We start from the raw sequence: 26336 nt of genomic DNA on the forward strand, positions 1-26336 counted from the left end.
ATTGGTCCTTGAAGGTGATGAATACATTAAAGAAGCTGCTGCGGGAGCCCGGTGGAAGAGCTCCACCCGGTGGCACAGCTGGAGGTGCGGCGCCGCTGCTCCACCTCCCGGGGAGCCTCAGCTTCCAGGGTTTCTCCGTAAATGAGCAACACAGAAGCCTCTCCAGGCACTGCTCACCATTGCTATTTCTTTCCCCGCTCACATCTGAAGAAACATCACTTGCTCCCTCCTGGTTGTGCCTGGGACATCTGCTCTGGGCTCCAAAAAACATCCCCAGCCCAGGGTGACCTCCCTGGTTTGGGTGAGGCACCAAGTGCTGAGCTGGAACTTGCAGGATCTGTCCTGCAGAAGTTGAGTGTCACAGACCGTGGCAGTTTCTCCACCTGACACTGACTTTGTGCTCTTTCAAGTGACAGCGAAGTCTGGAGGGTTGGATTTGTCTTGTGGGACAGAGGAAGAAAGGATGGAAGTAACTTTTTCCCTCCCTGTTTCACCAATCCTAGGAAATTTCTTGATTTTCAGAGGATTCACCTGATTTCTCTGATGAAGAGTGATAAAACCATAAAGTGCAATCAATCCTGTTACTCGCATCTTGACTGCAGCCCCAATTACAGGAAGTGTGGAATTACAGCCACCAACACCCAGGAGTTAAAATGCACCCTGCCTCACCAAAGGCTTTTTTTCCACGGGAAAACTGGCTTCCCAAAGCTTAATTGTGGTTATACAGCTTCAGAAGTTCCTCCTCCAGATGCTTGGTAGATGCCAATCAGGGAAGAGATGGTTCCCAGGAGACCAACTAACCAGGGAGGGAAACGTCCAGCCCAAAGAAATCCTGGAGGCAGCCAGTGGATTGCATTGGAGAGATCTGCTGTGGCTGTGAGGATGCTCAGAACCTCAGCCTTCACCTGGGCTTTCACTTCCTTTTGACTCCAGGGTGAAGATGCACTGCTGGAAACAAAGGCAGCATCAGTGGTAGCCCAGAGTGACAGCTCACAGCAGCATGCCCAGGTGGTCAAGAAGGCCACCAGCATCCTGACCTGAAACAGCAATAGTGTGACCAGCAGGAGTAGGGCAGGAACTGTGCCCTGTACTGGGCACAGGAGAGGCTACACCTTGAATGCTGGGTTCAGTTGTGGGGCCCTCACTCCAAGGACATTGAGGGCTAAAGCAGGTCCAGAGAAGGGCAATGAAGCTGGAAAAGGGTCTGGAGAACAGCGCTGGTGAGGAGCAACTGGGGACCTGGGGGTGTTCAGCCTGAAGAAAAGGAGGCTGAAGGGAGACCTCATTGCTCTCTACAACTCCCTGAGAGGAGGTTGGAGCCAGGTGGGGATTCGTTTCTTCTCCCAAGGAACAAGTGATAGGACAAGAGGAAATGGCCTCAAGTTGCCCCAGGGTAGGTTTAGGTTGGACAGGAGAAACAATTTGTCAAGCCCTGGAACAGGCTGCCCAGGGCAGTGGTGCAGTCCCTATCCCTGGAGGGGTTTCAAAGCTGTGTAGATGTGGTGCTGAGGGACATGGTCTAGTGGTGACCTGGCAGTGTTGGGTTAATGCTTGGACTGGTTGATCTTAAAGGTCTTTTCTAACCAAAACCATTCTGTGATACTAAATGAAAGCAGACATGTCTGGGTTAAATTAGCTGGAGAGGAATCATACCACCTGTGCTGCCTCAGCTTTCTTCTTAACTGGAACAAGACCCTCAGGGATCTGAAAACAAGACAACAGTATTTCTGTTTTAGCATCAAAGGGGAGTTTTTTTTCTCTAGCGTTAAGTGCATCCTTGAGGAAGAGATCTTCCTGCAGCCGAGAGGCTCCTTCATGTTAGCCTGACTACAGGGAACACAGTTCATTCCTTGTCTCCTTCCCACCACAGCCTGCAATTCCCTCCCAACCTTACCGCAGGATGCCCAGGAGCAGGGAGGAGGCCCAAAGTGCCGTGCTCAGAGTCCACCACTTCTGAGAGCCGACGTGGACGATGCCAGCGTCAGCTGCCCAGGCGATGTGCTCACAGGGGTAGTAGAGCTGGTTAGCCAGGTTGCAGAGCACCGACAGCCCCCGCACCAGGCAGTCCTCGTCCTGTGGGGAGCATGGGGGCCACGCCTAAGTGCCTGTGGCACAGCCGGGTCGGCAGCCAGTGCACCCCGTGCCCTACAGTCACCTTGGGGCCCAGCCCATAGCTACAGCTGTGGGTGCCGGTGCACTCCTTGCCTTGCGCTCACCTTGGGTCCCAGCCCGTAGTCACAGCTGTAGCTGAGCATGGCGAAGTCGTCGAAGAGGCGCAGGACCGTACGGCAGGCACTCAGCTGGGCCGACACGGCCAGGAGGCTCCGGGACAGCCCGGATGGCGAGGCCTGCGGCGTGGCCAGCGCCCCGCCCGCCAGCTGACAGCCATAGCAGAGCGCACGGACCTGCAAAAGGCACAGCCCGGTGAGGATCCGGTTGTAACGGCAGGACAGGACCCCACCGGGCCGTTCCTGGCACTCACCGCCCGGTCGCGGCCACGGTGCGTCTCCAGCGCGGCCACTAGGCCGCTGAAGGCACTCGCCGCCATAGCAACGGTTCCGGAAGTGGCGTCACGACACGGCGCGGAGCCTGCCCGGAAGGTGTCGCATCTGTCGCCTCGCGACGGGGCTCGTGGGTGCCGCAGCCTCCCGTCCATGGCGGCCAGTGTCGTGCCGGTGATCCAAGTGCCCCTCGCGGCCTCCCTTTCCTGGAGGCGACGCACGTTCGGCTGGGGACTGAACGCTGGGCTCCGGCAAGCATCTGGCAGCCACTCTTTTACGGCCAGATCCCCGGCTCTGAGGGGTTTACAGGCCGGCCCCAGCCCTGCCGCCTCGCAGTGCCGAGCCGCGCTCGGGGTGATCGCGGGGAAACCTGCTCGGAAACCCGGCTGGCAGTGCCCCCGCAGTCACACATCCACATACACGCAGACCCCCACATCCGTGTCCTCCTCGCCTCCCCTGTCCCCACACTTCCCTTTAGAGACCCCTCCCTTGCCCACGAGTGAGAAATGGCTCCAAGTCCCAGGCACCAACACCTCCCCAGGACATCTCTTCATCTGCCTCCTCTCTCTGAGAACTGTTTGCTGCGTGGGCAAAGGTTTCCAGCAAAGTGCTGACAGCGGGGCCCTGTCTTTTCCTCTCCTTAGTCAATATCCACACAGACGTGTGACTGCAAGTCCAACTGCAAAGCTTTTCTGATGTTGCCTCCTAATACACTGGCTTGAATTTAATTTCCATTTCCATTCCCTCTGCCAGCAGATGAAAGTCCTGCCCCAATCACACAGCCCACGCTGGTCCCACACACAGTATCTGGATGTCGATGCAACTTCAGACACAGAAAGCACAACTGGCCGGGGGGGCAGGAGTCTTTCTAAACTCCTCTCCCACTCCTCCCAGCAGCACCCAAACTGGGAGGGTCCCGCAGTCTCCCTGATTCCCACAGCCATGTGAAATCTTTGGGCATGGCTGGCGGTGTGTGAGCTCCCTCCCTGCCGACGCAGCCCAGTGCACGTCCCAGCTGCACGGCGCCAGCGCCTGCAGCCCAGAGATAAGCTGCAGTCCTGCTCTTCCTCCCAGGTTTATAACCCCCTCGCTCCCCTCTGCAGCCCTGGCCTCAGCCTCACACACGTCAGGTCGACGCTAAAACCCCACAGCAAAACAGGGTCCCAGGCCAGGCCGGGCAGAGATAAATTAGGGATCTTCTGTAGCCTTTGTTCTTCCTTCCCTCCCTGCAGGGCTGCGCAGCTCCCGGTCCTGTGCTCCTCAGCCCTCGGAGCCGCGGCGGGAGCAAGGCCAGCAGCCATGCAGGTCCCGGGCCGGGTGCGCAGCCTGGCGCTGGAGCTGGAAGACAGGAGCCCACGGGGTGCCTACGGCGGCGGTGAGCTGCTGTGCGGCCGGGTGCGGCTGGAACTGCGCGGGGCGCTGCGGCTGCGGGCGCTGGAGGTCTGCGCCCGGGGCCGAGCCGCAGCGCACTGGCTGGAGAGCCGCAGCGTGGGACTCAACATCGTCTACCGCGACTACACTGCCTGCCAGACCTTCCTGCACCGCCGCTGCCAGCTCATCCCCGGTAAGGCTGGGCACGGGGGTCTGCACCAGGGCGACGGGTTGGGAACCCCGTGGGCTGCAGCAGTTCCCTCCAGGAGGGCCCCTGCTCACCTCTGCTGTGGGTTTCTTTGCTGCGGGTTTCTTTGCTGCTAGTTTCCAGGAGGCTGCGAGCTGCAGCCTGCTCAGCACAAACAAGCTGTGGCTATTTTCTGTTTGCCCAGGGCAGTGCAAACAGAGGTGTCTGTTCACAAGTGTGGAAAGAGCACTTAGGAGTTCAGTAAATATTTGGTTTCAGTTTCCTGATGCAGGCACCACATGCCCAGCTGGCACATTGCTTAGATGCACGGTGGGGGGACAAGGAACTGCCTTCTTTGGTTGGGATGAAACGGTCCAGAGCCAAGGGATGTGGGACAGCCTTGCTGCCCAGCTGCTCCTTAGCTCTGCCTCTCCTGATCAGTCTGCCTGCTTGAGCCTCTGCAGTCATTATAGCTGGGGCTCAGGGGCTCTTTCTCCCCCTTCCCCTGCCTCTGATGGCCTTGTCACCTGTAACTGTGCCATGTGACACCCAACCCTGGAGATGGCTGCAGGATTTAGCTCATGCTGAAGGCATTGATTGTGTCTGTGATCAAGTGAAGCCCATAAAGTGGTGCCAGCTCTAGCTGGCAATGGTAGAGCTTGCAGGAGGAAACTGGAGCGATGGAACGAGGATGTGAGCTGATGTGAGCTGCCCTCCTGGAGCTGTTCTTTTCTCTGGACTGCACTGGGGGAGTTACATTCGCTCTTTCTGTGTGACTGCTCCTTGCCATCTGCTCCCAACACCTGCATTACTCTAGAGTCTCTGGGTTTTGGCAGCAGCTCCTCTGTGCTGAGCCTGAGGATGGCCCTTGCAGCTGCCACTGTGCCAAGTGTCCTGATCACAGTTAAGGACAAAGGGGAAGCCCATGCCCTGACACCCCCCAGCACTTGGTCGCTGGAGTGTTTGGATGGTGTCCTCAGTAGCTATAAGGTCACAGGGTGAGTTCTGTCCCCTGTTACCCCTCCAGTCAGACTCTGTAGGGAAGCCACAAGCTGCTGCAAGTGCCTTTGGCCTTTGCTGCTGGGTCTGTGGATGACAGAAGCCCCTGGAGCCATCTGGAGAAGGACACTTGGCCAGGGACTACTGGGCCTTGCCAGCGCCCTGCAAGCCTGTAGCTTGAGCAGACAGTTTCTGGCCCTCACCTGTGGCACTGGGAAAGCTGAGCTGGGCTCCCTGGGGAGCAGAGAGCCTCACCAGAACTTGGGGGCTGGGATTTTTTGTCTCTGTCCATGTGTGGATTCCTTTTCTGCTTTCTGAGACGGACACAGGTGTGTGATCTCTGGAGCTGCAGCCTGTGAAGAAGTGCTGCTCTGCAGCCACAATGTCCCCCTCTGGATCCTGCTGGATCCTGCTCTGTCCTGCTGCCCCCAGCAGCAGTGTGAGGACCTTCTTGATGTCAGCTGGCGAGGAACTGCTGAAAATGTGCCAGCACCTGAAGGTCCCCGTGACTGCTCCCCTCTTGCTGCTTCTGGATGAGATCAGCTGTGCCTGCACGGTGGTTAAAAATGCAGAGTTTTGTCATGGTAACAAGGCAAGGCAGAGGAGGGAAGCTCAGCACAGATAAGAGCCCTGCCTTCTACTCTTCTCTCAGCCCTGACTTTATCTTCAGCTTCCTGGCAGGGTGGTGAGCACCAGCGCTGGGGTGCTGTGCTGTGCAACAAGAAAAAGGGTGGAAGAAGGATGTTGGAATATTGAGGTGCTGGAGTGGGCTGATCCAGAGACCTTGGCTGGACTGGATGATCTCAAAAGTCAGGGAAGGAAAAGCCCTGTCTGAGCTGTGCAGGGTGTCAGCTCATGTAGGACTGGCTAAGCCTGGCCAGACTCTAGGTGGGGCTGAAGTGTTGTAAGATCTTTCCTGCTCTGAGCCCAGCCTGGACTTGTGTTGGGTTTGGGCACTCAGGAGCATTCTTGAATGCAAAAGTTCTTGGCCAAGGTCCCACAACTCCTGCACCTGGAGATCCCAGGAGAAAGAAGAGTCCTTTTCCCAGCACTGAGCACCCAGATTGATGAGAGGGGAACTTCCCACCCTGTGTGGAGGCACCAAGGAGTAGCTGTGGTCATCTCATGGAGCTGACACGGGAGGGAGGTTTGCAGAGATGCTCATCCCGTGGGTGAAGGATGACTCACAGGCTGAGGGGTGTGTGCCAGCAGGCGGGAGGAGGAGGCTGCCAGGCACAGGATGGAGCTGAGGACCCAGCCCCTCTCTAGAGCCCCACCATCTCTCATGTCACCATGCACTGTGGTGGGGACACCTGGCACCTTCCCAGAGCTGGTGTCACCACTCCTCAGGCTGTGAGTGTTCTGCCTCCAGCCCCTCTCCCGCTACCTGCAGGCAGGATTCATCTTTTGCTTGTGGCAAGGAACTGAAACCAGAACACAGTCCCATTCCCCTAGGGAGGGACACAGACCACTGCAGTTGGCCTTTGGAGGCAGCTAAAGCTTTGAAAAGCTTCAGGCCAGCTCATTTTTGGTGGCTGAGATCAACCCAGTTCCGCACAGCAGGTCCTGCCCAGCATGGCTGGGAGCAACTGGAAAATGCTCCAAGCTTGGGCAGCCAAATGCTGAGCAACATTTTTCAGGCCTGTTTTGTCTCATCCCCAGCCTGTGCCCGGGGTGGGGGCTCTGGAGTGCTGCAAATGTGAAAAACGTGGTTCAGGAGGAAGTTTCTAAAGCTGCATTAACCCTTTGCGGGGGGTGTGGGGTGGAGCAGACCTCTTTCTCCTCCCTTTTACAAGATCTTCTGGTGCTGTTGATGTGATGGCTACCTTGGGAATCACCAGCTCCCAGTTTTTGTGCCTTTACCCTGGCAGCAGCAGCAGCAGATGCTGCCACCAGCACGGATCCATGCAGGTGTAACTTGGTGCTGGGTTTTTGGAGCAGCACCCCACAAACACCAGTATGAGCTGGTGAAAAAACAGTGCAGGCCTGGTGACAGAGCATGGGGAAGATGGATCACTCCCTTTGTAGCTGCACAGCTGAACATGAGCCAGTTCGTGATTTCTTAGAAATCAGCAAGGCTGTGTCCCAGTCCAGCTCTGCTTCCTCACCAGTCGGCCTGGCCGTGCCACAGGAGGAGCCCAGATCCAGTTGCAGCCTGTTCTGATGCCTGGGAACGGCCCTTGAGAAAGGAAGAACAGGGATTTGAGTGCAGCCCTCACTCTGGAGGATCGGGAATGGAGGGAGCTGTGGCTCCGAGGGAGAAATCCCCCGACAGAGCCACTGCCCGTGGACCTGGGAGCACCGATCTGTGCAGGAATGGGATGGGCACAGGATGGGAGCTGAGGGGGATTTGGAGGTGCACCGAGCAACTCCCCAGGAGTTGTCCACAGCAGAGCTGGCAGCACTCAGCTTCCCCAACCATCCTGCTCCGGGACACATTCCCATAGTCGGGACACCCCCCGGGATGTGCGGACAGAGCGTCAGGATCGCGGGGCAGGCAGAGGAGCTGGGGACACTCATCGGGAACACCCCACAGCCCCACTGGAATGGGGACCACGCACCCCACCAGGGAGAGGCCGGGCCGGGGGCCGGGCCGCACATGCTCGCTGCCTTGTTTTGCAGGGCCCGGCGGGGCCGCCCCGTCCCGTCCCGCCCTGCTGGGGCCGCCCCCGGGCTCGCCGGGCACTTAAAGCGGGGCGGGCGGCGGCGGGGCCGGGTTGTGCCAGGCAGCGGAGCGCTCGCCATGATCTTCGATCGACTCAAACGCTTTTTAATCTTGCTGGAAGAGCCGGAGAGGGACGTGCCGGCCGCGTTCAGCCCCGGGCAGGCGGTGTCGGGCCGGGTGGTTCTTGAGTTGGCGGCGGCGGCGCGGGTCGGAGCCCTCCGGCTGCGGGCGGTGGGCGCTGCCCGCGTCCACTGGACCGAGTCCCGCAGCGCCGGCTCCAGCACCGCCTACACACAGAGCTACAGCGACCAGGTGGAGTTTCTCAGCCACCGAGATGCGCTGCTGGCACCCCCAGGTACGGCACCGGCCCCCCTAGAATCCGAACAGCCACCCTCAGGGTGCGGGGATGTGGCTGCACCGGGACTCAAGGGGCTGAAAGAGCAGGGACGTGGGGCAGCCTGGAGCCCTCCGATTGCTGGGTGTACAGCCACCCAACCCGCTGAGATAGGGTGCGTGGGACACTGGCAACTGGATACATTGGCACCCAAGCAGCTGAAATCTGGGTGCACGTCATCCCAAACGGCTGAAATGGGCGTGCAGGGGTGCCTTAGTGTCTGGGCGCTCTGTGAACTGGGCACAGGGGCCTTCTGCAGACACCTCAATTAATGAGTGCACCCCGGGGTGTTGGTGTGTGCAGCTGAACCCCCGTTAGGGAGCAGCCCCACATGAGGTTCCCCCTTTGTTGTGGGTGCTCCCTGACAGGGAAGCAGCATTGGAAGACTCCTGTGGAGGGTCGGGAGCTTGGTTTGAGCAAGGGATTGGACTAGAAGATCCCCAGAGGTCCCCTCCAACTCCAGCTGCTATGTGCAGTGCAGGCAGAATCAGGGTGCCAATTCTGGAATGCACAGGGGCAGCTTGGCTGCCCACCCTCCCAGAGCTGCTCCTGGCATGGCTGGGCATCCCTGGGCTCTCATTTCCGAGCCACCATGAAGCAGAACCTGCTCGGGAAGCTGCCTAGCTTCTGGGGAAGTGTCCCTGGATTGAGTGTGCCTGGAGACATGTGGGAAGCAGACAGTGCCCCGCACCCATGGGACATGCCCGGCTCACGGGGCGCAGCTGGGACTGCTGCTGCAGCTTCACCCTGGCAGGATTCCTGTGCCATTGTGCTGCCCCTTGGTTGTGTGCTGTACATCTCCAGCACCGATCTGCCCAGGGAGGAAGTTCTGCAGGAGGGAGATAATCGTCTCAAATCTGTTTTGCCCACAGACAATGGTGAGGTCACCGTCCTGCAGGCAGGCAGACACGAGTTCCCCTTCACCTTCCAGCTCCCCGAGTAAGTCACCCGGGGTTTGCTGCCTTAATGCAAAGAGGGAGAGGAGCTTCTTGGGACAGGGCATCTCACAAACAAGGCTGTTGCAGCAAAGCCCTTCTGAATTGCTTGTTGCCTCTGCACAGGACCCTGGCAACCTCCTTTGAGGGCAAGCATGGCAGTGTGCGCTACTGGGTGAAGGCCAAACTGCACAGACCGTGGTCAGCAGTGAAGAAGGTGAAGAAGGAGTTCACTGTGATTGAACCCATTGACATCAACACGCCTGCACTGCTGGTGAGCTCCTCCTGCCCCACCCTGGGGCACTGGCATCCAAGTCTTCTCTGGAAGCCCATGGGGAAGGTATCAGCCTCCCCTCTGGCATTACAACACAGCCCTGGTGCCCAGAGGGAACATTTGCCCCCATGCAACTTGTGCCCTTCAGCACTACCTGGACTGGGCAGAGGTCATCTGTGGCTCTTAGGTTTTGGAAACTTCAATGTGTTGCGACAGCTTCTTGCATCAGACACCCAAGAAGCTGCTGATGCTCCCCAGCAGGTTCTTGGTGCCAGGGAGGTGCTTGCTTTGAGTTTCATGCTTGCTTACTAAGGAGCTTAAATATTTCCCATTCTCCAGGCTCCCCAGGCAGGTGCCAAGGAGAAACTTGCTCGTGCTTGGTACTGCAATCGTGGCCAGGTTTCCATGACTGCCAAGATTGACCGAAAAGGCTATACCCCAGGTAAGCCCACCTGCAGGTGCCCTTGAACCTCTGCAGGTCCTGGGGTAGACCCCAGGGGAAGGAGTTTTGAGGTTGTTGTGAACTGGGCTCGCAACTTCTGGCATGAAATCAGCTGAGAGAGCTTTAGTATACTTGATGTGGGCAACCTCCTCAGGACAGGCTCCTACCACATTAAACCTTTGTGCCTGTGGTGGCAGACAGCCTGGCAAGCTATGGTGATCCTGTGCTGGAATCCCCTGGACTCCTCCAGCATGAACGTCTCTCTTCCAGGGGAGTTCATCCCCATCTTTGCCGAGATCGACAACTGCACAAGCCGAGCAGTGGTGCCCAAGGTGGCCATCATCCAGACCCAGACCTTCATCGCTCGGGGCACCAAGAAGCAGAAGAGGCTGGTGGTGACCAGCATCGTTGGCGACTCCATCACAGCGGGCAAGCGGGAAGTGTGGCACGGGCGGGCACTGAAGATCCCACCGGTGGCTCCATCCATCCTGCAGTGCCGCATCCTCCAGGTGGAATACTCCCTGAAGGTGAGGGACTCATGGGAAGCGTTCGCAGCATCTCAGCTTCCCCTTCTCACCACAGCTGTGCTTATTGTCCCCATTCTGAGCCAGTGCAGGAATTTTGGGGCTGGTGATTTGAGGTTTTGAGCTCTCCCTGTTGTCCCATTGCCCCTCACACACAGCACAAGGGCTCATGCTGGAGCATTTCCACCTCCCTTTGCATCCCACCGCAAGAATTCCGTCTTGGCCAGCTCAAGCCAGTGCTCTGGGGAGATACCAGCCCATCCAGACTGGGGAAATGCCCAGGGCTAAGCTTCCCTGTGTCTTGTTCCTGCAGGTTTGTGTGGACATTCCTGGGACGTCCAAGCTGCTCCTGGAGCTGCCGCTGGTCATCGGAACCATCCCACTGCATCCCTTCGGGAGCCGCACATCCAGCGTCAGCAGCCAGTACAGCCTCAGCCTGGACTGGCTGAGCACCATCCCAGAGCAGCCGGAGGGTGAGGGTCTTCCTCTTTCCGGGATCTGGGTGCTGGATCAGTGAGTTCTCAGCCTTCTCTCTTGCTCCAGGACCAACTTCTGCTTTGTTTGCTTTATTTCCTTGGTTGTGGTGCTGCATCTCCTGGGTTTCTTCTCTGAACTGGGAGAGTTTGGGCAACAGTGGATCTGAAGCCCTTTTACCTGCGTGTCTCCCATTAGTGCAGAGTGTTTCCTCCTCCCTGATGGCTCTGCTCTCTCTTCAGCTCCTCCTGAATACTCCTCAGTCGTGTCCAGCCCTGAGGCCGAGCGGAGCCTGGCTCCACCATGCCGCAGTGAGCTCGGTGGTGTCCTGGAGGGTCCTTTCTTTGCCTACATCCAGGAATTCCGATTCCGACCCCCTCCCCTGTATTCAGAGGTATCAAACCCTCCTGAGCTGGCAGGGCTGGTGGGACCAGCTAGGATGCACCCACTGCTGGGGTTCTTGACTGTAACCTTGGCTTTGCAGATTGATCCAAACCCTCCTTCAGACAACATCCGTCCGCGCTGCATGACCTGCTGAGAGAAGCACATCGGATGCGGCTGACAGAGAGGTGATCCCTTGGGTTGGAAGCTTGCACCCTCACAGCACTGGCCTGGAAAAAGGGACATGGTGGCTGTGAGACCAGAGCTCCTGCAGCACCGAGTCCCCAGTTCTGCTCACTGCTCTCGGCCTGGACTGATGCTGAGCCTGCTGTGGCGGACTCGTACATGGTAGGAGGACACAGGAGAGCCCACAGCGTGGAGTAGCTCCGTGTGTGGTTGGGCAGGATGTGGAGGGTTAACTACCCCAGTATGTTGGGGTTCAAAGGGAAGATGTTTGCTCTCCCTTTGCCTGCAGTGGCCATGCACTGGCAACTCCTGTCATGGAAAACAGGAGCTTGGAGAGACTATTTTAGGATTTCTGGAGAATATTTTAATTTTGCTTGGGTTCAAGTCCCATGGTGCTGGAGGTGCAGCCCTTCTGTAGCAGCTCAGCAAGATTGCAACTCCTGTACTGCAGCTCAGTAAAAGGCCTTTTTCTGGCCAGATGAAGCAGAGACTTTGTCTGCTGCTGATAATGTTTGACCACCACAAGCCTGGTGATGCTTACAGGAGGAATGGTTAGAGCTGGCCTGCCAAAACTTTAAAGGCTTCCATGTGCTGTTACCAGAGCAGAGGACCTGGAATTTATGGTCAGTGGCGGTGCTTAGGTGCCACAGAGAACAGGACAGCTGGTTGGTGTGTTGGCACCAAACCTCCCCAGTGTGCTGATGCCTCCCCTGTGATGGGGCTGATAACCATCCCCCAAAGTACAGTACCCACCATGGGGGTTTGGAGCTGTGCCTCTGGCATCTTGCTGGTGGACAAGCATGGTCTGAGACTGGCGACAGCCATGAATGGGAGATGTGGAGCTGAAGAGTCCTTCAGGACCAGGAGTTCTGTTCAGGACAAGCTTGATCCTGTGCCTGTAGAAGGGTTGGTGGCCCTGGCTATGCCCTCACCGTGCAGTACCCTGTGCTGACTGGCACAGGAACTGGTGAACTGGGTATTGTACCATGGGGCTGATCCTGCTCACTCCAGCAGGATCTGAGCAGGGTTTGGGTGCTGAGGACTTTTGCATTCCCTCACTGAGCCAGTCCTGCCCACGGGGCTACTGATGTCAACATGCCCCTGAGCCAGGCGTGCTGGGGCCACCTGCCCTGGGGCCACTCCACTGCAGCTTGCTCAGGTGAGTTTTGTTTTCTAGCTGTGAACATTTTTGTAACGACCACTCTTGTCTCTATTCTTTTTGTACCACTTTTTGCTGGGGAATCTTTGTTCCAAATAAATTCTTTACACCCAGATGTTGCCTGGATGGTTTTTGTTTTCCTCTGCCTTTCTGCTTCCCACTGCCCAGAGCACTGCAGCTCACGTGGCTGTTGGGATGCTCCCTGCCCTTGCTTCATTCCCTGCCGCAGGCACCCAGCTCCACCCTGCACTCAGTCCCACTCTGTGCTGGGATTAACTGGGTCACTCAGGCAGGGCTGATCCCCTGTGCTCAGAGCTCCCTGCTCTGGCTGGGGCCAGTGCTGAGAGCAATGCTCTGTGCCATGCCCCCAGCTCAAACATCTCCATGCAGCTCTGGACCTTCCCCCTCACCAACACAGCCCAACTCCAGGTGATCCTGTTCTATTTTTCCATGCTTGCTGCTTCTTCCTACCTGAGCTGTCAGAGGACAGATGTGGTCCTCTCTCTCCAGCAGCCTGGCAGGGACCCTGCAGCTCCATCTGGGAGCCAGGACACTCCTGTGGTGGCTCAGCCATTCCTGGAGGAAGTTTGGGATCAGTCCCACGCTGGGCCAGCTGGGCAGGGCTGCTGTGCAGGGATCAGGGAAGCTCCTTCACCTGCTTCCTGGGGCTGGGATTTGGTTTTCAGCAGCATTTCTGTTCTGATGCAGTGAATCTTGGCACTTGCAAAGCAGTGCTCGAGGCAGGGCTTTGGTTCTGCCTTCCACAGACTGCTCAAAAAAGTGTTGCCACTGGAATGTGATTTGATTTTTTTTTTTTTTGCCTTTATTGTTTTCGTTGTTTGCTGATCTGCTCAGGGCCGTGGCACGTGGGTGAGATAACCCAGCCCAGAATTTGCCTGTGAGCTCACAGCTCATGCAGCCTTCATTCAAATCTGGTTTTAATTTGGCATCCTTGGGCACACTGAGTAATCCTCCTCAGGAGAGGATTAACCAGCCTGGCAGTGGCGCTGTTTGCATCCTTGCTGGGGTTGAGGCATGCCCAGATCTGCCCCTGGTGGTGTGGTGGCCACTGCTGTGTGGCCTCACGGCTCTATGCCAGGGCTTTGGGGGGACATCAAAGAGGGCACAACCTGCAGCACCACAACCCCCTGGTTCGAGATGCCTCCGAAGGAAACCCTGTGACCAACCCCACCCCAGCCAAGCTCTGCCACACCGCAGCACAGCACAAGGAGGCCATTCTGTGCTGGGCAGCGCCGAGCGGTGGTGATCGCCAGGGGCTGCCGGTCAGACCATGATCATCTGCTGTGGCCACACAAGGAGCTGCTTATTCCCAGGACTGAAGGGGAAGAAAGCAGCGAGCACCCCCCCACATCCTCCTGAACCTTTCTGGGAATGCACGTCATGGTGACAGCCGTGGGGACAGGCCATGGCGGGACAGGGAATCCAATGCCAGTGGGCACCACTCCCACACCCCACATGGGAGAGATTTTCCCAGCAGGAATTCTTATAAATGCCTCCAGGGTTCTTCTCCTAAGGCCAGGCAGCAAGGCAGGGGGCATGGCTGTGATGGGTCCCCTGCCAACAAAGGGCTGTGTCCCCGAGTCCTGGCAGGGCTAAAAATACCTCGTCTGGGATCCTGGGAGCTGGGGCGAGGCACAGCTCCTCCCGGGCAGCGCTTTCACAACCACCAGTGCTCCCTGCAACCTTCGCCTATTTATCTTCCCCAGCTCCAAAGTCCTTACTGCCCAGCACAACCTGTTCTCCTGTTTATCGGCACAGCATGGTGGGGGCTGGGGGTCTGCAGGGGTGCTCCAGGGTCTGCTGAGCCCAGACGGCCCCGTGCCGGCCATGGCCCAGAGACCCAGCGCTGGAGATTCGTTGCGTAACTACAGTGCTGGGATTATTTATAGCTCTTGGCCCTGCCTGTTGGAAAATGCTTCCCAGACCACCCAACAAAATTTGCTCCTTGCAAGGGGCATGGAAACACCATACCACCCCCTGCCCCCAACTCTGCTGCTCTCGCTTTTCCTCTTTGCCCTTCAGCCTCAAAAATGTGTGACACCCTCTGCCTTGGGCACTGGAGTGCTGGGACCTTCTTCACAGCTCTTAGCTCTGCAGGGTGCTGGGACCCCCACACTGTATCTTACATCCCTTCAGTCCCTTTCTGTAGCACCTTGAGGGGCTGCTCCTTCCTCCCCAGTTCTCCCAGTCCCTGGAGGATGCTCAGTCCCAGCATGGAGGCCACAGCCTTCATTCGAGGCTGTTGTCTTGCAGCAGTCAGTGGCCGGGGGCCAGCATGGCTGTGCTGCAGGGAGGGTGACACACAGACCCTGCAGCCATCCTGGCGCTGGCAGGGACAGAATGTGCCAGCATCACCTTGGAAGGGCCAAGGATTAGCTGCACGCATGCTGCCTCCTGGTCTGGGCACCCATCCAGCTCCAAAGCAGGAGCCACCTTCCTCCAATCCAGCTGGGCCAAGCCCTGCAGGGTGCAGCTTGCCCCAGTACACATCATGGGAGCACCAGGGGCAGGGGCATGGCTGGTGATACCAAATCTGGGGACACCCAGCTTGGGATATGGTTGATGTGCTGCTCAAATTCAGCATCTTTGCAGCCAGTGGGACACGGCTGGCACAACTCTACCCTGGGGAGCAGCAAGTTGGTGCTGATGGGTGCCCAGGAGCATGGGGACCTGCTTGACCTATGCTGTGCCAGGGGTTCTCTGAGCACCTCAGGGACATGCACACAGTCCCCAGCACCACTGGGCTTTGTTTTGGTTTTGTTCTAGCTTTCAGTGCTGTGACCAGCACAGCTTGGCCATGGCAGCATCTCCAGGGACATCTCTTTGCAGGGTGGTGGCAGAGCTCTGCTGGGACACTGGTAAGCAGCTGTGCACCCCAACAAGCCAGAGCAGCCTCGTGGCCACCCTCTGCCTACTGACTCAGCAGCTCTTTGCTGGGGCCACTCCCACCCATGGAAGTCACAGGCAAAGCCCCCAGGTCCCTGTGCCGGGGTTTTCCCTGCTGGCTCAACTGGAATCACAGCTTTTCCCCAGAGCCAGCACAGGCAGCAAGGCCTTACTGGGGCAGGCTGGGGAGAGCCTGGGCTTGGTTTATGCCAAAAGCCAGGCTCTGGAGCAGTCAGCTGGACGTGCTGCATGTGCCACTTGTGCCATCCCCATGGAACACAGTGGTGATGCAGGTGGGCTTTGTGATGCTCATTAAGACATCTCACAAGCCCCAGTGGTGCTGGGTGGCACTCCTGCTGGGTTTGCCACGGGGCTGGCTGGTACCATGGGCTGCCAGCAGCAAACCACCACCTTGATTCCCTGTAGCAACCCCAACTGCTTGATTTTTCTGGGGCAGACCCCCCCCTCCCTGTTTGGGGTCTGTCGCTGTGGGCCTTCTCAGGCCCTTGCACAGTCCCAGCTCCCCGCCCTGGGCAATGGAAACTTTTTATGACTTTTTTGACTTCTCTCCAGTTGGTTGGGAGTGAGGAGGGAGCTGGGAGAGAACCAGATGCCGCGCACAAACATGTCTATGTATAAACACCCAGGGCTGCAGGGGCATGGTGCTGCCCGTGCAGGGTGCCACTGGGGACCCTCCCTGCTGAGCTGGGTGTCCCCTCCCCCACTGGGATCCCAGTGCAGCATCCTGGGCTTGGTGACCCAGAGCCATCCCTGCAGGGATGCAAATATTTTGGCTTTGTAAAAGAAAAAAAACACTAAAGCAAAAAACCTCCCCCCCCCCCCCCCGAGTCATCCATGGAAGCACGTGAGGTGTTGGCACACAAACAGGGCTTGTGGGGACGGCCATGGCACAGCTGGGGACGTGGCACAGCTCCCACACCAGCATGCTGGGAATGGCTGAGATCTGGGAATGGCTGATATCTGTGAGTGACACAGCTGTGCCCTGTGCCAGGGACATGCCACCATGGGACTTTGCTCCCAGCACTGCTCCCCATCCTGGGCCATGTTTGCTGGTGCTCCTGGGTGATGCTCCGCCAGTCGTGTGGAACCCTCATCTGACTGAGGTGTTTGGCACCATGCAGGATGCCAGTGGCATTGGTGGGTTGCTCTGGGTGCTGGTGGGGACTCAGTTTAGAGGTGAAGAACAAGGGGCTGTCACCCCCACTGGTCCTTGTCCCCCATCTTGGCCCTGCTCAAAGTGCAATGGGGCAACCTTGATAAACCACACAGCTCCAGTCCCTGCTCCTGCTCCCCAGTCTGAATCTCCACAAACAGGGATTTGCTCTTTTTTTCTTTCCCTCACCCTGCAAGAAGCAGCAGCTTTGAGCTTGATTCAGCTAAAAATCCTTGGGTCAACAAAGCCCAGTTTGGGGGAGAAGAAAGGGCCAAGCCAGCTCACAGGGACACCCACTCAGCACCAGGGCTTTACAGTTAACCCCATCCCTATTTACTGACCTCGTTAGCAAGCTTTCACTCAATTACTTTTACATGCAGGGCTTTACGTGGAGCAGGAGATCTTTTCCTGCCCAGCAGCTGTGTAAATGCCACCACATCCCAGGCCAGTGATGGAGACAGCGATAGCTTGGGGGGATCCCAACCGGTTGGAGGTGGCCGCGGCAGGCAGCACCGGCGGGGCGGGCGGCAGCGGCACTGTCGGTCGGTGCCGAGGGGCCCCGAGCCGGTTCGCTCCGCTTCCCAGCGATTTGGTGTGTGAAAAAAATGCGGGTGAGTCAATCTGCCTGCCAGGAGCTGGTAAACGGGGGGGTCGGGGGGGAGTTGGGTCTGTGTTTATCGCTGCAGGGCTCGGCGGGGAGCGATGGGGATCTCCTGCAGAAAAGGGGATCTGAGGGAGTCTCTGCTTCCCACCAAGCCACTGTCCTTAGGTCAACCCCGGCCACTCCAGCAAAATATGTTTATGCTGCAAACCTCTGGCTGGCTCTGCTGCCAGGAGGGCAGGGAATGTGTGCGCTGATAAGGGCACCGCGTCCTTCCCTCGCGATCAGCCGATAGCTGGGGAAGCGCTGCCCGGCTCCCAGAGCCTTTGTTTATGAGTTCTTTTATTATTGTTATTACAAAGTTTTGGTTGGGGGGAAAAAAATCCCTATTAATAATTCTAATAATTCCCTGTGGCTTAGCCGCATCGGGCTGCTGCCAAAGCCTGGAAAGCTTCGGCTGTGCCAGAGGCTGATCTGCCCCCTCCCCTGGGGCAGCCAGCTGAAAACATGAAAACTGCAGAGGAAAAAAAAAAAAATCATTTCTTGCCCTCAGCCTGGTGTTTCTCACGCGGCAGAGGAAGAGGATGGCTTCTGGCCGCTCCTTCTGGCTCATACACTGGGGCACGCAGCATCCCGTTGGGATTTATGCAGCGACTCAGCATCTAGGGCAAGTCCAAGCCCCTCCGGGTGCCGGGGGGAAACCATAAAATAGTTAATCTTGATGGAGCTTCAAGGCATTTTCCATTCCCGGGTCTGGAAATGGTGCTTGCCCGGGTGAAGCTGTTGCAGCAAAGGGCTGAGATTGACGTGAGCAGGATAGAGCCAGGGGTGCTGAGCGGCCACGGACCTTGTTTGTGAAGTCAAACTGCAGTTGGTGTTGTTGCGGTGAAACCGCCGATTGCGAAAGGTCGCTGGAATACTCAGGGCTTTAAAAACAAGCTGAGCCCAGCTGTGGCCAGCCCCTGTCCATCCTGCTGTGGCCGCCTATCCAGCTGCGGTACCCTCAGCCCCTTCCCCACTCCATGGGCACAGTGGGGGTGCCTGTACCAGCAGGGCTGGGGGAAGGACGAACCCAAATTTTTTTTCTTAGGGAGGAAAAGCAAAACTTCCCCTGCAGCAGCCACTGAGAAACCTGAGCATCCCCATCGAGGGGGATTGTACTGCTGGGGTGGGAAATGCCCCTGAGTGGGATGCAGCCCTCAGAGGTTTAGATTGGATATTGGGAAGAGCTGCCTGGCACTTGGTCAGGCATTGGAACAGCCTCTCCAGGGAGCTGGTGGAGTCGCTGTCCCTGGAGGTGTTCAAAACCCCTGTGGCCATGGTGGTGCTGGGTGACCTTAGAGCTGTTTTCTAGCTGAAATGATTCTGTGGATGCTGCTTAATTAATAAAATAATAATAATTTAAACCCTCCCTATCCTAGGGATTGGTTTGTTTGTTTAGAGATTAAGACGAAGCAGCTCCTGAATAGTCACCTAATTCTGCCGGGAGCAGGTGGCACTGTCACTGGTGGCAGTGGTGGCTTTTTGTCCGGCAAATAATCCTCCTCCCTGCCACGGTTCCTGGTGGGACTGGGATCAAACATTGTGCTGGCATCTGATCTTCTCCAGTCTGGGGCTTGGGGAGGGGAAAGGGGCTGGGAGAGGGACAGATGGGCAAGGGAAGGGACTTCAGGGTTGCAACCTTCTTCACTGCCCAGGCTGTTGCTCTGGGGGCTGTTTTTCCCCAAGGCTGGGAAGCAGGTTAAACTCTTTGATCCAGGAGCAAAATCCCAGCCTGACCCTGAAGCCCTCCCAAAGGGGGACCCCACAGTTCCTTTGGGATGGGTGCTGCTTTTTTTTTTTTTTTTCCCCTGCTGCGATGGCTTTTTGCTGCTTGTCCCTGAGCTATCCCAGATCTGCCTCTGCATTTAGTGTAATGAGTTGCCTGGCCTCAGGCTTCGGGTGGTGACAGCTCTGCCAGGCATAGCTGGTGCCCTTGCGGCACGTCTGGGGCCTGCTTGGGGTCGGATCCGGATGGGGGAGCTGAGAAGGTCACCTCCTGGCTGCAGAAGCTGGTCCCAGTGGCTGTCCTCGGGTCACTGGGCTCAGAGCAGCTCCCGGAGACTCATTTGGAAAACAGTTCTGTTAAGTTTAAACTAATTAGGCAGTCCCGAGCCGCTCACTCGCACTAATTGGGAAGGCTGCCTTCAATGAGCTTTCCCCGGCATGGTGCCTGCAGGCTCTGCGCTGCACCGTGCTCCCGGCTGAGCACCGGCCAGCTCCAGACGCGGGAAGAACGCACGACTCTGCCGGGGGGATGTGAGGGGTGCCGTGGGTGGGATGGAACCCTGCAGGGTGTCCCCATCTCTCCAGAGTGCAGCATTCGGGGCCGACTGTCCTGGCATGAACTCGTTCCACGAAGAGGAGTGATTAACCGGCAGCGCTGGCGCCGCACCGGGCCCGGTGTTCATGGTGCCACCCAACCCAGATGAGCCCTGACCTCTCAGCCGCTGCCCCGGCCCCAAAACCGGGCTGTAAACAGCGGCTAGGCTGAAACCCGAGCGAGTGCTCGCAGCCAGCCTGTAACCCAACGCTTCCTGACAGCAAGCCCCGCATAGCCCACTCCCAATAGAAATCTCTACATCTGATCTCCCCAATGGGTTTTAGGGACCTGGAGGATACCGAGCCCCATCCTCCAGCTGATCCCCAGGGACTTGGGGCGCTGGAGGGCAAGGACAGAGGCGGCTAGTGGCGCAGGGGCCTTCGGGCGATGCACGGTGGGCAGGCACAGATGGATATCCTGTGCCGGGAAGCTCCGTGGGACGCGGGGCTGGTGCCACCTCGTGGCTTCACCGGCAGCCAGATGCCTCGGACCTGCGGTGGCTGACACCAGCGGGCACAGCAGCGGTGGTCATGGTCCTGCGGGGCCCCGATGAACGCATCCAGAACCGCCAGCTGTGGGAATGACTCAGTGGCAGCTATCCCCATCCCCGGAGCGCCAGGCAGAGCCATCAAAGCCCAGGCTTCCAGCCGGGGGAAGGTGCCGAAGCTCAGCCATGCGCCGCCGCGGGCCCCGCTGCGTTACCTCCGGGTGGCATCGGCGAGATTTCCGCCCGCGCGTGTCCGTGCTGTGAGCATCACTTTGGTGAAATCACGAGTGGGGCCAAGAGCAGCGGCAAGGAGGCTGAGTCGTGCGCTGGCAGCTGTGGCAGTTACCACAGTTCTGCCGACAGTGCCTTGCCCCGGACTTCCCCGCGCTGCTAACCCCATTTAGATGTCTTTTTTTTTTTTTTTTCCCTTATTTTTTGCACTCTCAGCAAGTCAGCGCTGACGCCTCCAGCCCCTCACACAAAACCACAAACCACTTTTCATCTTCAGCATCTTCAGTTCTGTCCCAGATAAGGCCCAGGGCCGTGGCACAGCCCCATGTTGGGGTACTGGGGGGGCCTTGCTTGCCCCACATCACCCCCATTTCAGCCCCGCAGAGTCCTGTGCCACCCTCAGCTCTAAATCCTTGCTGAAATCTTCCTGGCCAGGCAAGAGAAACCACCTCAGCTCTGCTGCTTCTTGCATTTTGTTTTTTTTGGGTTTGTTTTTTTTTTTTTAAATTTTATTTATTGTTACATTTCTTTTTGAACATTTTGCACTTTTTTCCCTAGTTCTTGCAAATTGCCAGTGTTTATGGGCTGTTTATGCCCCCATCCCATCAGGTAGGGTGCAGCCAGCTGGGTTAAAGCTTTGCTTCTGCTCCTGATCTGGCCAAGGAAATGCCCTTAGCTCCAGATGGACTCTGCAGCCACCTTCCCTTCTGATTTATTGCCAAGGAACAGTTGAGGCTGGGATGTGCCTGGCCAGATCCCGGCCCATGGAATCTGGAGGCATCACCTACCACATCCTGGTAACCAAAAAGAACCCTGAAAATGCCAGTTTGGCCACGAGTTCAAGGGGTGAGTGCCCAGCATCCCATGGGAGCCCCCTGCCCCCTTCCTGCTATCCATCCCTGCTGCCCTTGGTCCAGTGCTGGTTATGGCACCAGCTCCTCCTGTGATGGGTTCCATCCTTCCTCATTCCTGATGATGATGGGTTTGTTGGAGATGAGAAGGGTGATAGGAATCAGTGGCTGATGCAGCCCCCATCTTCCCTCCTCTTCCTCCTCCTCCTCCTTGCTGGGCATGTGGCTGATGCAGCCAGCGCTGCCAGGTGGTGGCAAAGCCTCTGGGCTCAGCACCTCCTGCCTGCGGTAGGCGAAGGGCAGCTCCTGCTCACAGCCCGGTGGGCACAGCACCACTGGTTCCTCAGCTGTGGGACCAGGCTGATGTGTGCCACGCCATGTGCTGCTGTTAGCCATCTCCTTGTCAGGATTCAACTCTGGGATTGGCAGCTCCTTGCTGGCATTTGGCTCTGGCATCAGCAGCTCAGCAGGGCTGAACCTCTCTGAGGGCTCCACAAAGCCTGGCCTGGGTTGGCCCTAACAGCAAGATGCATTTGGGATGGGGATGTCCCATGCCAGGACCATGCACAGGTGCCTGCTGGGGGGCAGGACCTGACCTTTCCTGCACCTCCTATCTCACCTGGCTCATTTCACTGGTGGAGAACTGGATGGCTTTGGTGCCCATGGGCTGGGGCAGGGGTGGCAAGAGGAGGCGGCGAGCCCTGGGGAGGGGGTGGTTGGTGAGGGGGTGGATAATGAGGGAGTTGGGGGCCTGGCGGCCAAGGCAGGTGGGGGTGAGGGTGCTGCCGTCACCTTTTTTTGATCAGCTGGTAGATGGTGGCCATGGTGGGGAGACTGAGTAAGATGCCTAGGTACTTCAGGTTGGATTTCCATGCTGCTGCCTGGGGACCTGGGGATAGACATGGCTGGGTGGTGGCACTTCTGCCCCCAGCACCACGCGGGACTTAAGAGCCATTTCAAGGCAAGGGTGAGCACCCTGAGCACCCCAGCCATTACCCAGTGCCTTGGTCCGGAAGTGCCACCAAGTGCCACAGGTCCTTCTACTCTCCTCTGTCACCTCTCGAACAGCCACCCTGTAGGTTGTGCCGGGCCGCAGGTTCTGCAGGGTGTGGTGTGAGACTACGGCGTCCACCTCGGCGTCTACGCAAAAGGAAACGAGCGAAGGGTGTCCAGCAGCTGCCTGCAGGCTGACCTCCTCCTGCCCTACGGGGGAACAGGGGTCCCACTCACACGTCACATTGTCCCCCTTGGCCATGTGGCAGATGAGGTACTTGGCCATCGCCCCAGGACAGGTGGCATGGGGGGGTGGGCTCCACTGCAGGGTGATGGTGGTGGCATCCCCGGTGCTGGCGTTGATGCGGATAGGCACGGCCAGTGAGGCTGCGCCCGATGGGGGCGGGGGTAAAAAAAAAAAAAAAAAGGGGAAGAGTTTTGCAGCCCTCTCTTTCTGCAGCTGAACCCAGCACAGGCACTCCCTGGCTCCCCAGGTACCATTGCCGGCGTAGTGGTGCTGCAGGGCGAGGGTGGCCCAGCCCTGGTGCGGGGCCCAGCCGTGCACAGCCAGGCGGTGACACGCAGGCACCTGCAGCGCTCCTGGGGACGAAATAGGGATGCTGGTTAAACCCCACAGGGCCCCAGCCCCAAGCAGGGGGCACAAACTGGATGCTCAGGGGGCTCCTTGCCTCTCTCCACGTGGATGCTCCCAGATGGGAAATCCTGCTGGATGCAGGTGCCTTGCTTGGGGTCGCCATGCAGCACCTGCTGCTCAAAGCAGTAGACAGAGCCAGGGCTCGGTGCCTCCCACCGTGCCACGATGGTGCCGCCAGCCACACTGATGTCCTCGAAGCCAAAATCTGGGATGAATGGGGGCTGTGAGGGACGGCTGGGAAAAGACCTCCCTGGAGGCTGCCTGGGAGCTGGGTCCCTCCATAGGGTGGATACCTGCATGCTGCTCTGCTGGCACATGGAGCTGCTGTGGGGGGCCCGGTCCAGCAGCATTGGCAGCCATCAGCAGGATTTGATACTCGGCCCCGGACAGGGTGAGGTTGTGCATTGTCACCTCCCTCCTCAGCACCACGACCTCCTCCTCAACCAGCTCGGTGCAGTGGCACGCTAGCATGTGCGCACGCAGTGTGTAGGTGACATCTCCCTGCTCCTTGGGGGTTTGCTTGGGGAGAGAGAGGGAGGGATGAGATGGTGGGGGGCACCTGGCAGGGTCCTTGGGGATGGCACCATACCTGCCAGCCTAGCCTCAGCACGCGCTGCCCAGCTCTCCCCAGTTTCCCCAGCTGGTAGCTCAGCACAGGGCTCGCCCGGATTTCTGTGAAAGGAAGGAGCCTGGCTGGGCCATTGGTGGTTTTGGGAGCTGCCTGGATCCCATACACCTCCTCTCCTCTTCCTCACCCTCGGGAACAAAGATGGAGTTGCTCCAATTGCTCCAGTAGCTGCTCCAGTGATGGGGCTTGTGTCGGAGCTGGACCTCAAAGGCACCATTCTGCCCCAGGGCACAGGTCACTAGGGTGGGGTGACAAAGGCAGGCAAGGGGTAACATCCTCTCCCCCTTTTCTCCAGCTTTTGGTTGTTGGGGAGTGCTGGGGGGCAGGGAAGAGCTCAGGGCAGAGCCTCTGGGCTGCACGATCTGGGACCCCTCCTTCCTGGGAGATGCTTGTCCCCTGCATCCCCACAGGATAAACCAACCTGAGTCATCCTTGCCCATCACTGTCTCGCACATCACCTGCAGGGAGAACCAGGGGGGCAGGCACCCACCCAGTAAAACCAGTATATTACTGGGACATCAAAGTGGATGCCACACTATGTCCCCCCAATCAGGGGACTGAGAGAGCAAAGCAGGGCACAGGGGACATGGTGGTCAGGAGGGTGCCCTCAACCAGGGGCACCACACCTTTGGTACTGGCACCTGCCAGCAGCAATCATGCAGCATCCCCAGCTGCTGGGGACAAGTGTCCAGATTTTCTCTGTCGTCATCGTTGGTGTAATCCGGGGCTTGGCTGCGTAATCCCCACACATCGCAGCCTGATCCCCTTGCAGGCACAGCAGAACCCTGCAGCTGGGAGGAGCCAGCAGAGCTGATAATACCCCGGAACAGATTGGGCACGGACAGCTTTGGTGGCACCACCAAGCCCTTGCACTCCCCAGGCTGCCTGAGCTACCCTGGCACTGCTGCCCATCCCATCAGTCACCGCTGGTTCTGGCACACCAGGGCTTTACCTGTATCCAGCCTCGGTTGCCCAGGCTCCGGAAGCGAGCCTCCCGCTGCAGTGGCTGGTGCCTGCGGTAGCACGGTGCCCCTGGCACCTGCAGCCATAGCTGCCCACCAGTCTTGTTGAAGGACATCCCAGAGGGAGGTGGATCCAGCTTGACTGTAAAGAGCAGGTTTAGTTATGGTTATGGTGCACGTGCTGCTACCCAGCCTGGCCTCACCAGCACTTACCAGCCTCGTTGAGGTACAGGGTGATGTTGGGGGTCCTGTGAACATGGTGCCCCCAGCGTGCCTCCACCCAGGCAGTGACATTGGTCAAGACATAAACGCGACGCTCACTCAGGATGTATGTTGTGCTTGTGCCCACCTTGAACTTCTGGCACGGCCTGGGTGGCATGTAGCTGGAACAGGAGTGGGCACAAAGTTGGACCCACATGGGGCAGCACCTGCCCTCCCAGTGGGTTTGGGACTTGGAGGGTGCATGTCTCCATGTGTCCTGGTCAGGATGCATCCCATGGGATCCCCAGGCCAAGATATCCATCCCCACTTGTAGTGCCCGACTCACCAGAAGGTCAGCAGGTAGGAGGTGTTGCCGGTGGGGCCTAGGGGTGGCCAGGAGCAGAGGAATGGGCGGGAGCGGGACTGGCACTGCTTCCAGCAGGAGAATCCAGGGGCCATGGCAGTGCCTACAGGAGAGGGCAGCGGCTGGGGGGATTCCCACACCCCAAAACCCAGTGGGTTGGGCAAGGCCGGGATAGAGCAGGAGCTCCAATCACTGCTCCATTGCCATGTTGCTCACCCACGGTATCCAAGCAGCCACCTGGGTGATTCTCACCCTAAACTCCCCATTTCCCCCCTCCCGGGAGCTGTGGCACTGGCCAGTGCCGTTCGCTCTGGCCCCTGCCCGCTGCTGGCAGGGATTCACCAGGCTTCAGTCGTCCCTGCGGTTTCAGGCGAGCGTCTCCATCGCCGTCGCGGCTCCCCGGGGCCTTATCGCCCCCGAATCGTTCATTGAAAGTCTGTAAAGTTATCTCTCATCTGCCAGCGCCGCAGAGGCACTCACCGCCCGCCGCCAGCGCCGCCAGCGCCGCCACCAGCCACCCGGCCATCAGCCACCCAGAGCGGCTCACGCTGCGCCGGGGCTCTGCTGCCCTTCCTGGATGCCCTCTCCCCCAGCACCCCGTGGGTGCTCCCTTCCAGCTCGGAGGCAGCCCGGTGCTGGCAGCAGCTCCCCGCGCCCGGCGTTTCCTCTTCTGCCGAAAGCTCGCCCCAGGAGGCTGTTCCCAGGCACCCAGAGGCGGGGGAGGGGGGAGGGGGACGGTCATGCCTCACTTTTACCAAAACCAAAAGAGAAAGCAACCGAAATGTCCTTCTGTGCCACCCAACCTGCTGGGAACAGACCCGGCCCTGCCCCCATGGCCCGCTGAGAAGTGCAATGTAAGCCCGGGAGAGGCCGGGAGCTTGGGGGCCTTCGGCTGAGCTCTTGGCGTGGTTTTGGTCCCCCTCGTGCCGTGACCGGGCGAGTCTCGGGAGGCTGCTCCAGGGCTGGGCTTGTTCAGGTGCCCGGTAGCGTGTGCCTGGCAATTGCTGAAACCAGGCTCTTGTCCCCATCCCCAGCACAGTTTGCCCCTCCCGGCCGTACACAAAGCCCCAGTGAGGCAGGCAAGCAGCGGGCACCGGCATGCTGGTGGCCGCGTGATGGGACGGCTGACGCCAGGCTGGTGGAGCCAGGTGGCATCGAGGGCCAAGCACAGAGTCCCCTTGTTCCCACAGAAAGTACCCCCTTGTGTGGCTTTTGCTTGGGGCCGCAGGGCAGCAGTGGCAGGAGTGTCCCTGTGTCGTGACCCCTTTGTACCCCTGCTACTGGCATGGTCAGAGCTGAGACACAGAGGGTGCCCTGGCACCTGCTGCTCTTTCCAACTCAGCAGTGTGTGCCCCCTCCCACCTGCCATGCTGTGCCAAACTGAGCCTTGCTGGGCTTTGGCAGGCCGCAACATACAGCAGGACTGTG

At 58.5% G+C, this 26336-nt stretch overlaps 3 protein-coding genes across 6 annotated transcripts; 1 reads left to right on the forward strand and 2 right to left on the reverse strand.

Moving 5' to 3' along the window:
• Positions 1–2548, reverse strand: PEX11G (peroxisomal biogenesis factor 11 gamma). 2 transcript variants are annotated; one of them, XM_054396210.1, is made up of 5 exons: positions 2483–2548; positions 2217–2405; positions 1895–2073; positions 1657–1704; positions 1–948 (listed from the first exon to the last, which is right to left on the reverse strand). In XM_054396210.1, the coding sequence occupies exons 1-5, from the start codon at positions 2546–2548 to the stop codon at positions 720–722; spliced, it is 711 nt and encodes a 236-aa protein (XP_054252185.1). In that variant the 3' UTR covers positions 1–719. The 2 variants fall into 2 exon arrangements, with proteins under 2 accessions (XP_054252185.1, XP_054252184.1); XM_054396209.1 differs by having other exon boundaries at positions 1654–1704.
• A 5253-nt stretch (positions 2549–7801) lies between these two features.
• ARRDC2 (arrestin domain containing 2) lies at positions 7802–12596 on the forward strand. 3 transcript variants are annotated; one of them, XM_054396354.1, is made up of 8 exons: positions 7802–8078; positions 8990–9056; positions 9179–9326; positions 9666–9768; positions 10039–10295; positions 10606–10765; positions 11009–11160; positions 11251–12596. In XM_054396354.1, exons 1-8 carry the CDS (start codon positions 7802–7804, stop codon positions 11302–11304), a joined length of 1218 nt encoding a protein of 405 aa, XP_054252329.1. In that variant the 3' UTR covers positions 11305–12596. The 3 variants fall into 3 exon arrangements, with proteins under 3 accessions (XP_054252329.1, XP_054252330.1, XP_054252328.1); XM_054396355.1 differs by having other exon boundaries at positions 7802–8048; positions 8960–9056; XM_054396353.1 differs by lacking the exon at positions 7802–8078 and having other exon boundaries at positions 8085–9056.
• An 8581-nt stretch (positions 12597–21177) lies between these two features.
• IL12RB1 (interleukin 12 receptor subunit beta 1) lies at positions 21178–26008 on the reverse strand. Its single transcript, XM_054396051.1, is given in 16 exon segments — positions 21178–21621; positions 21725–21806; positions 21898–21994; positions 22102–22245; positions 22336–22485; positions 22597–22698; positions 22788–22958; positions 23047–23272; positions 23343–23425; positions 23509–23619; positions 23803–23839; positions 24334–24485; positions 24557–24726; positions 24891–25039; positions 25041–25091; positions 25727–26008. Coding segments are annotated over 16 exon segments (2451 nt in total).
• Positions 26009–26336: the final 328 nt, after the last annotated feature.

This window comes from Indicator indicator, chromosome 36, assembly GCF_027791375.1.
Source record: "Indicator indicator isolate 239-I01 chromosome 36, UM_Iind_1.1, whole genome shotgun sequence".
In the NCBI taxonomy this organism is placed as follows: Eukaryota; Metazoa; Chordata; class Aves; order Piciformes; family Indicatoridae; genus Indicator; species Indicator indicator.

Coding starts and splice junctions, on each gene's coding strand:
- PEX11G (XM_054396209.1), bottom strand. CDS start 2,548: ATGGCGGCGAGTGCCTTCAGCGGCCTAGTGGCCGCGCTGGAGACGCAC. Junction 2,074..2,216: donor ACTACGGGCTGGGACCCAAG/GTGAGCGCAAGG, acceptor TGCTCCCCACAG/GACGAGGACTGCCTGGTGCG. Junction 949..1,653: donor AAGCTGAGGCAGCACAGGTG/GTATGATTCCTC, acceptor CTTTGTTTCCAG/CAGTGCATCTTCACCCTGGA.
- ARRDC2 (XM_054396353.1), top strand. CDS start 8,710: ATGAAGCAGAACCTGCTCGGGAAGCTGCCTAGCTTCTGGGGAAGTGTC. Junction 9,769..10,038: donor CCGAAAAGGCTATACCCCAG/GTAAGCCCACCT, acceptor TCTCTCTTCCAG/GGGAGTTCATCCCCATCTTT. Junction 11,161..11,250: donor CCCCTCCCCTGTATTCAGAG/GTATCAAACCCT, acceptor TTGGCTTTGCAG/ATTGATCCAAACCCTCCTTC.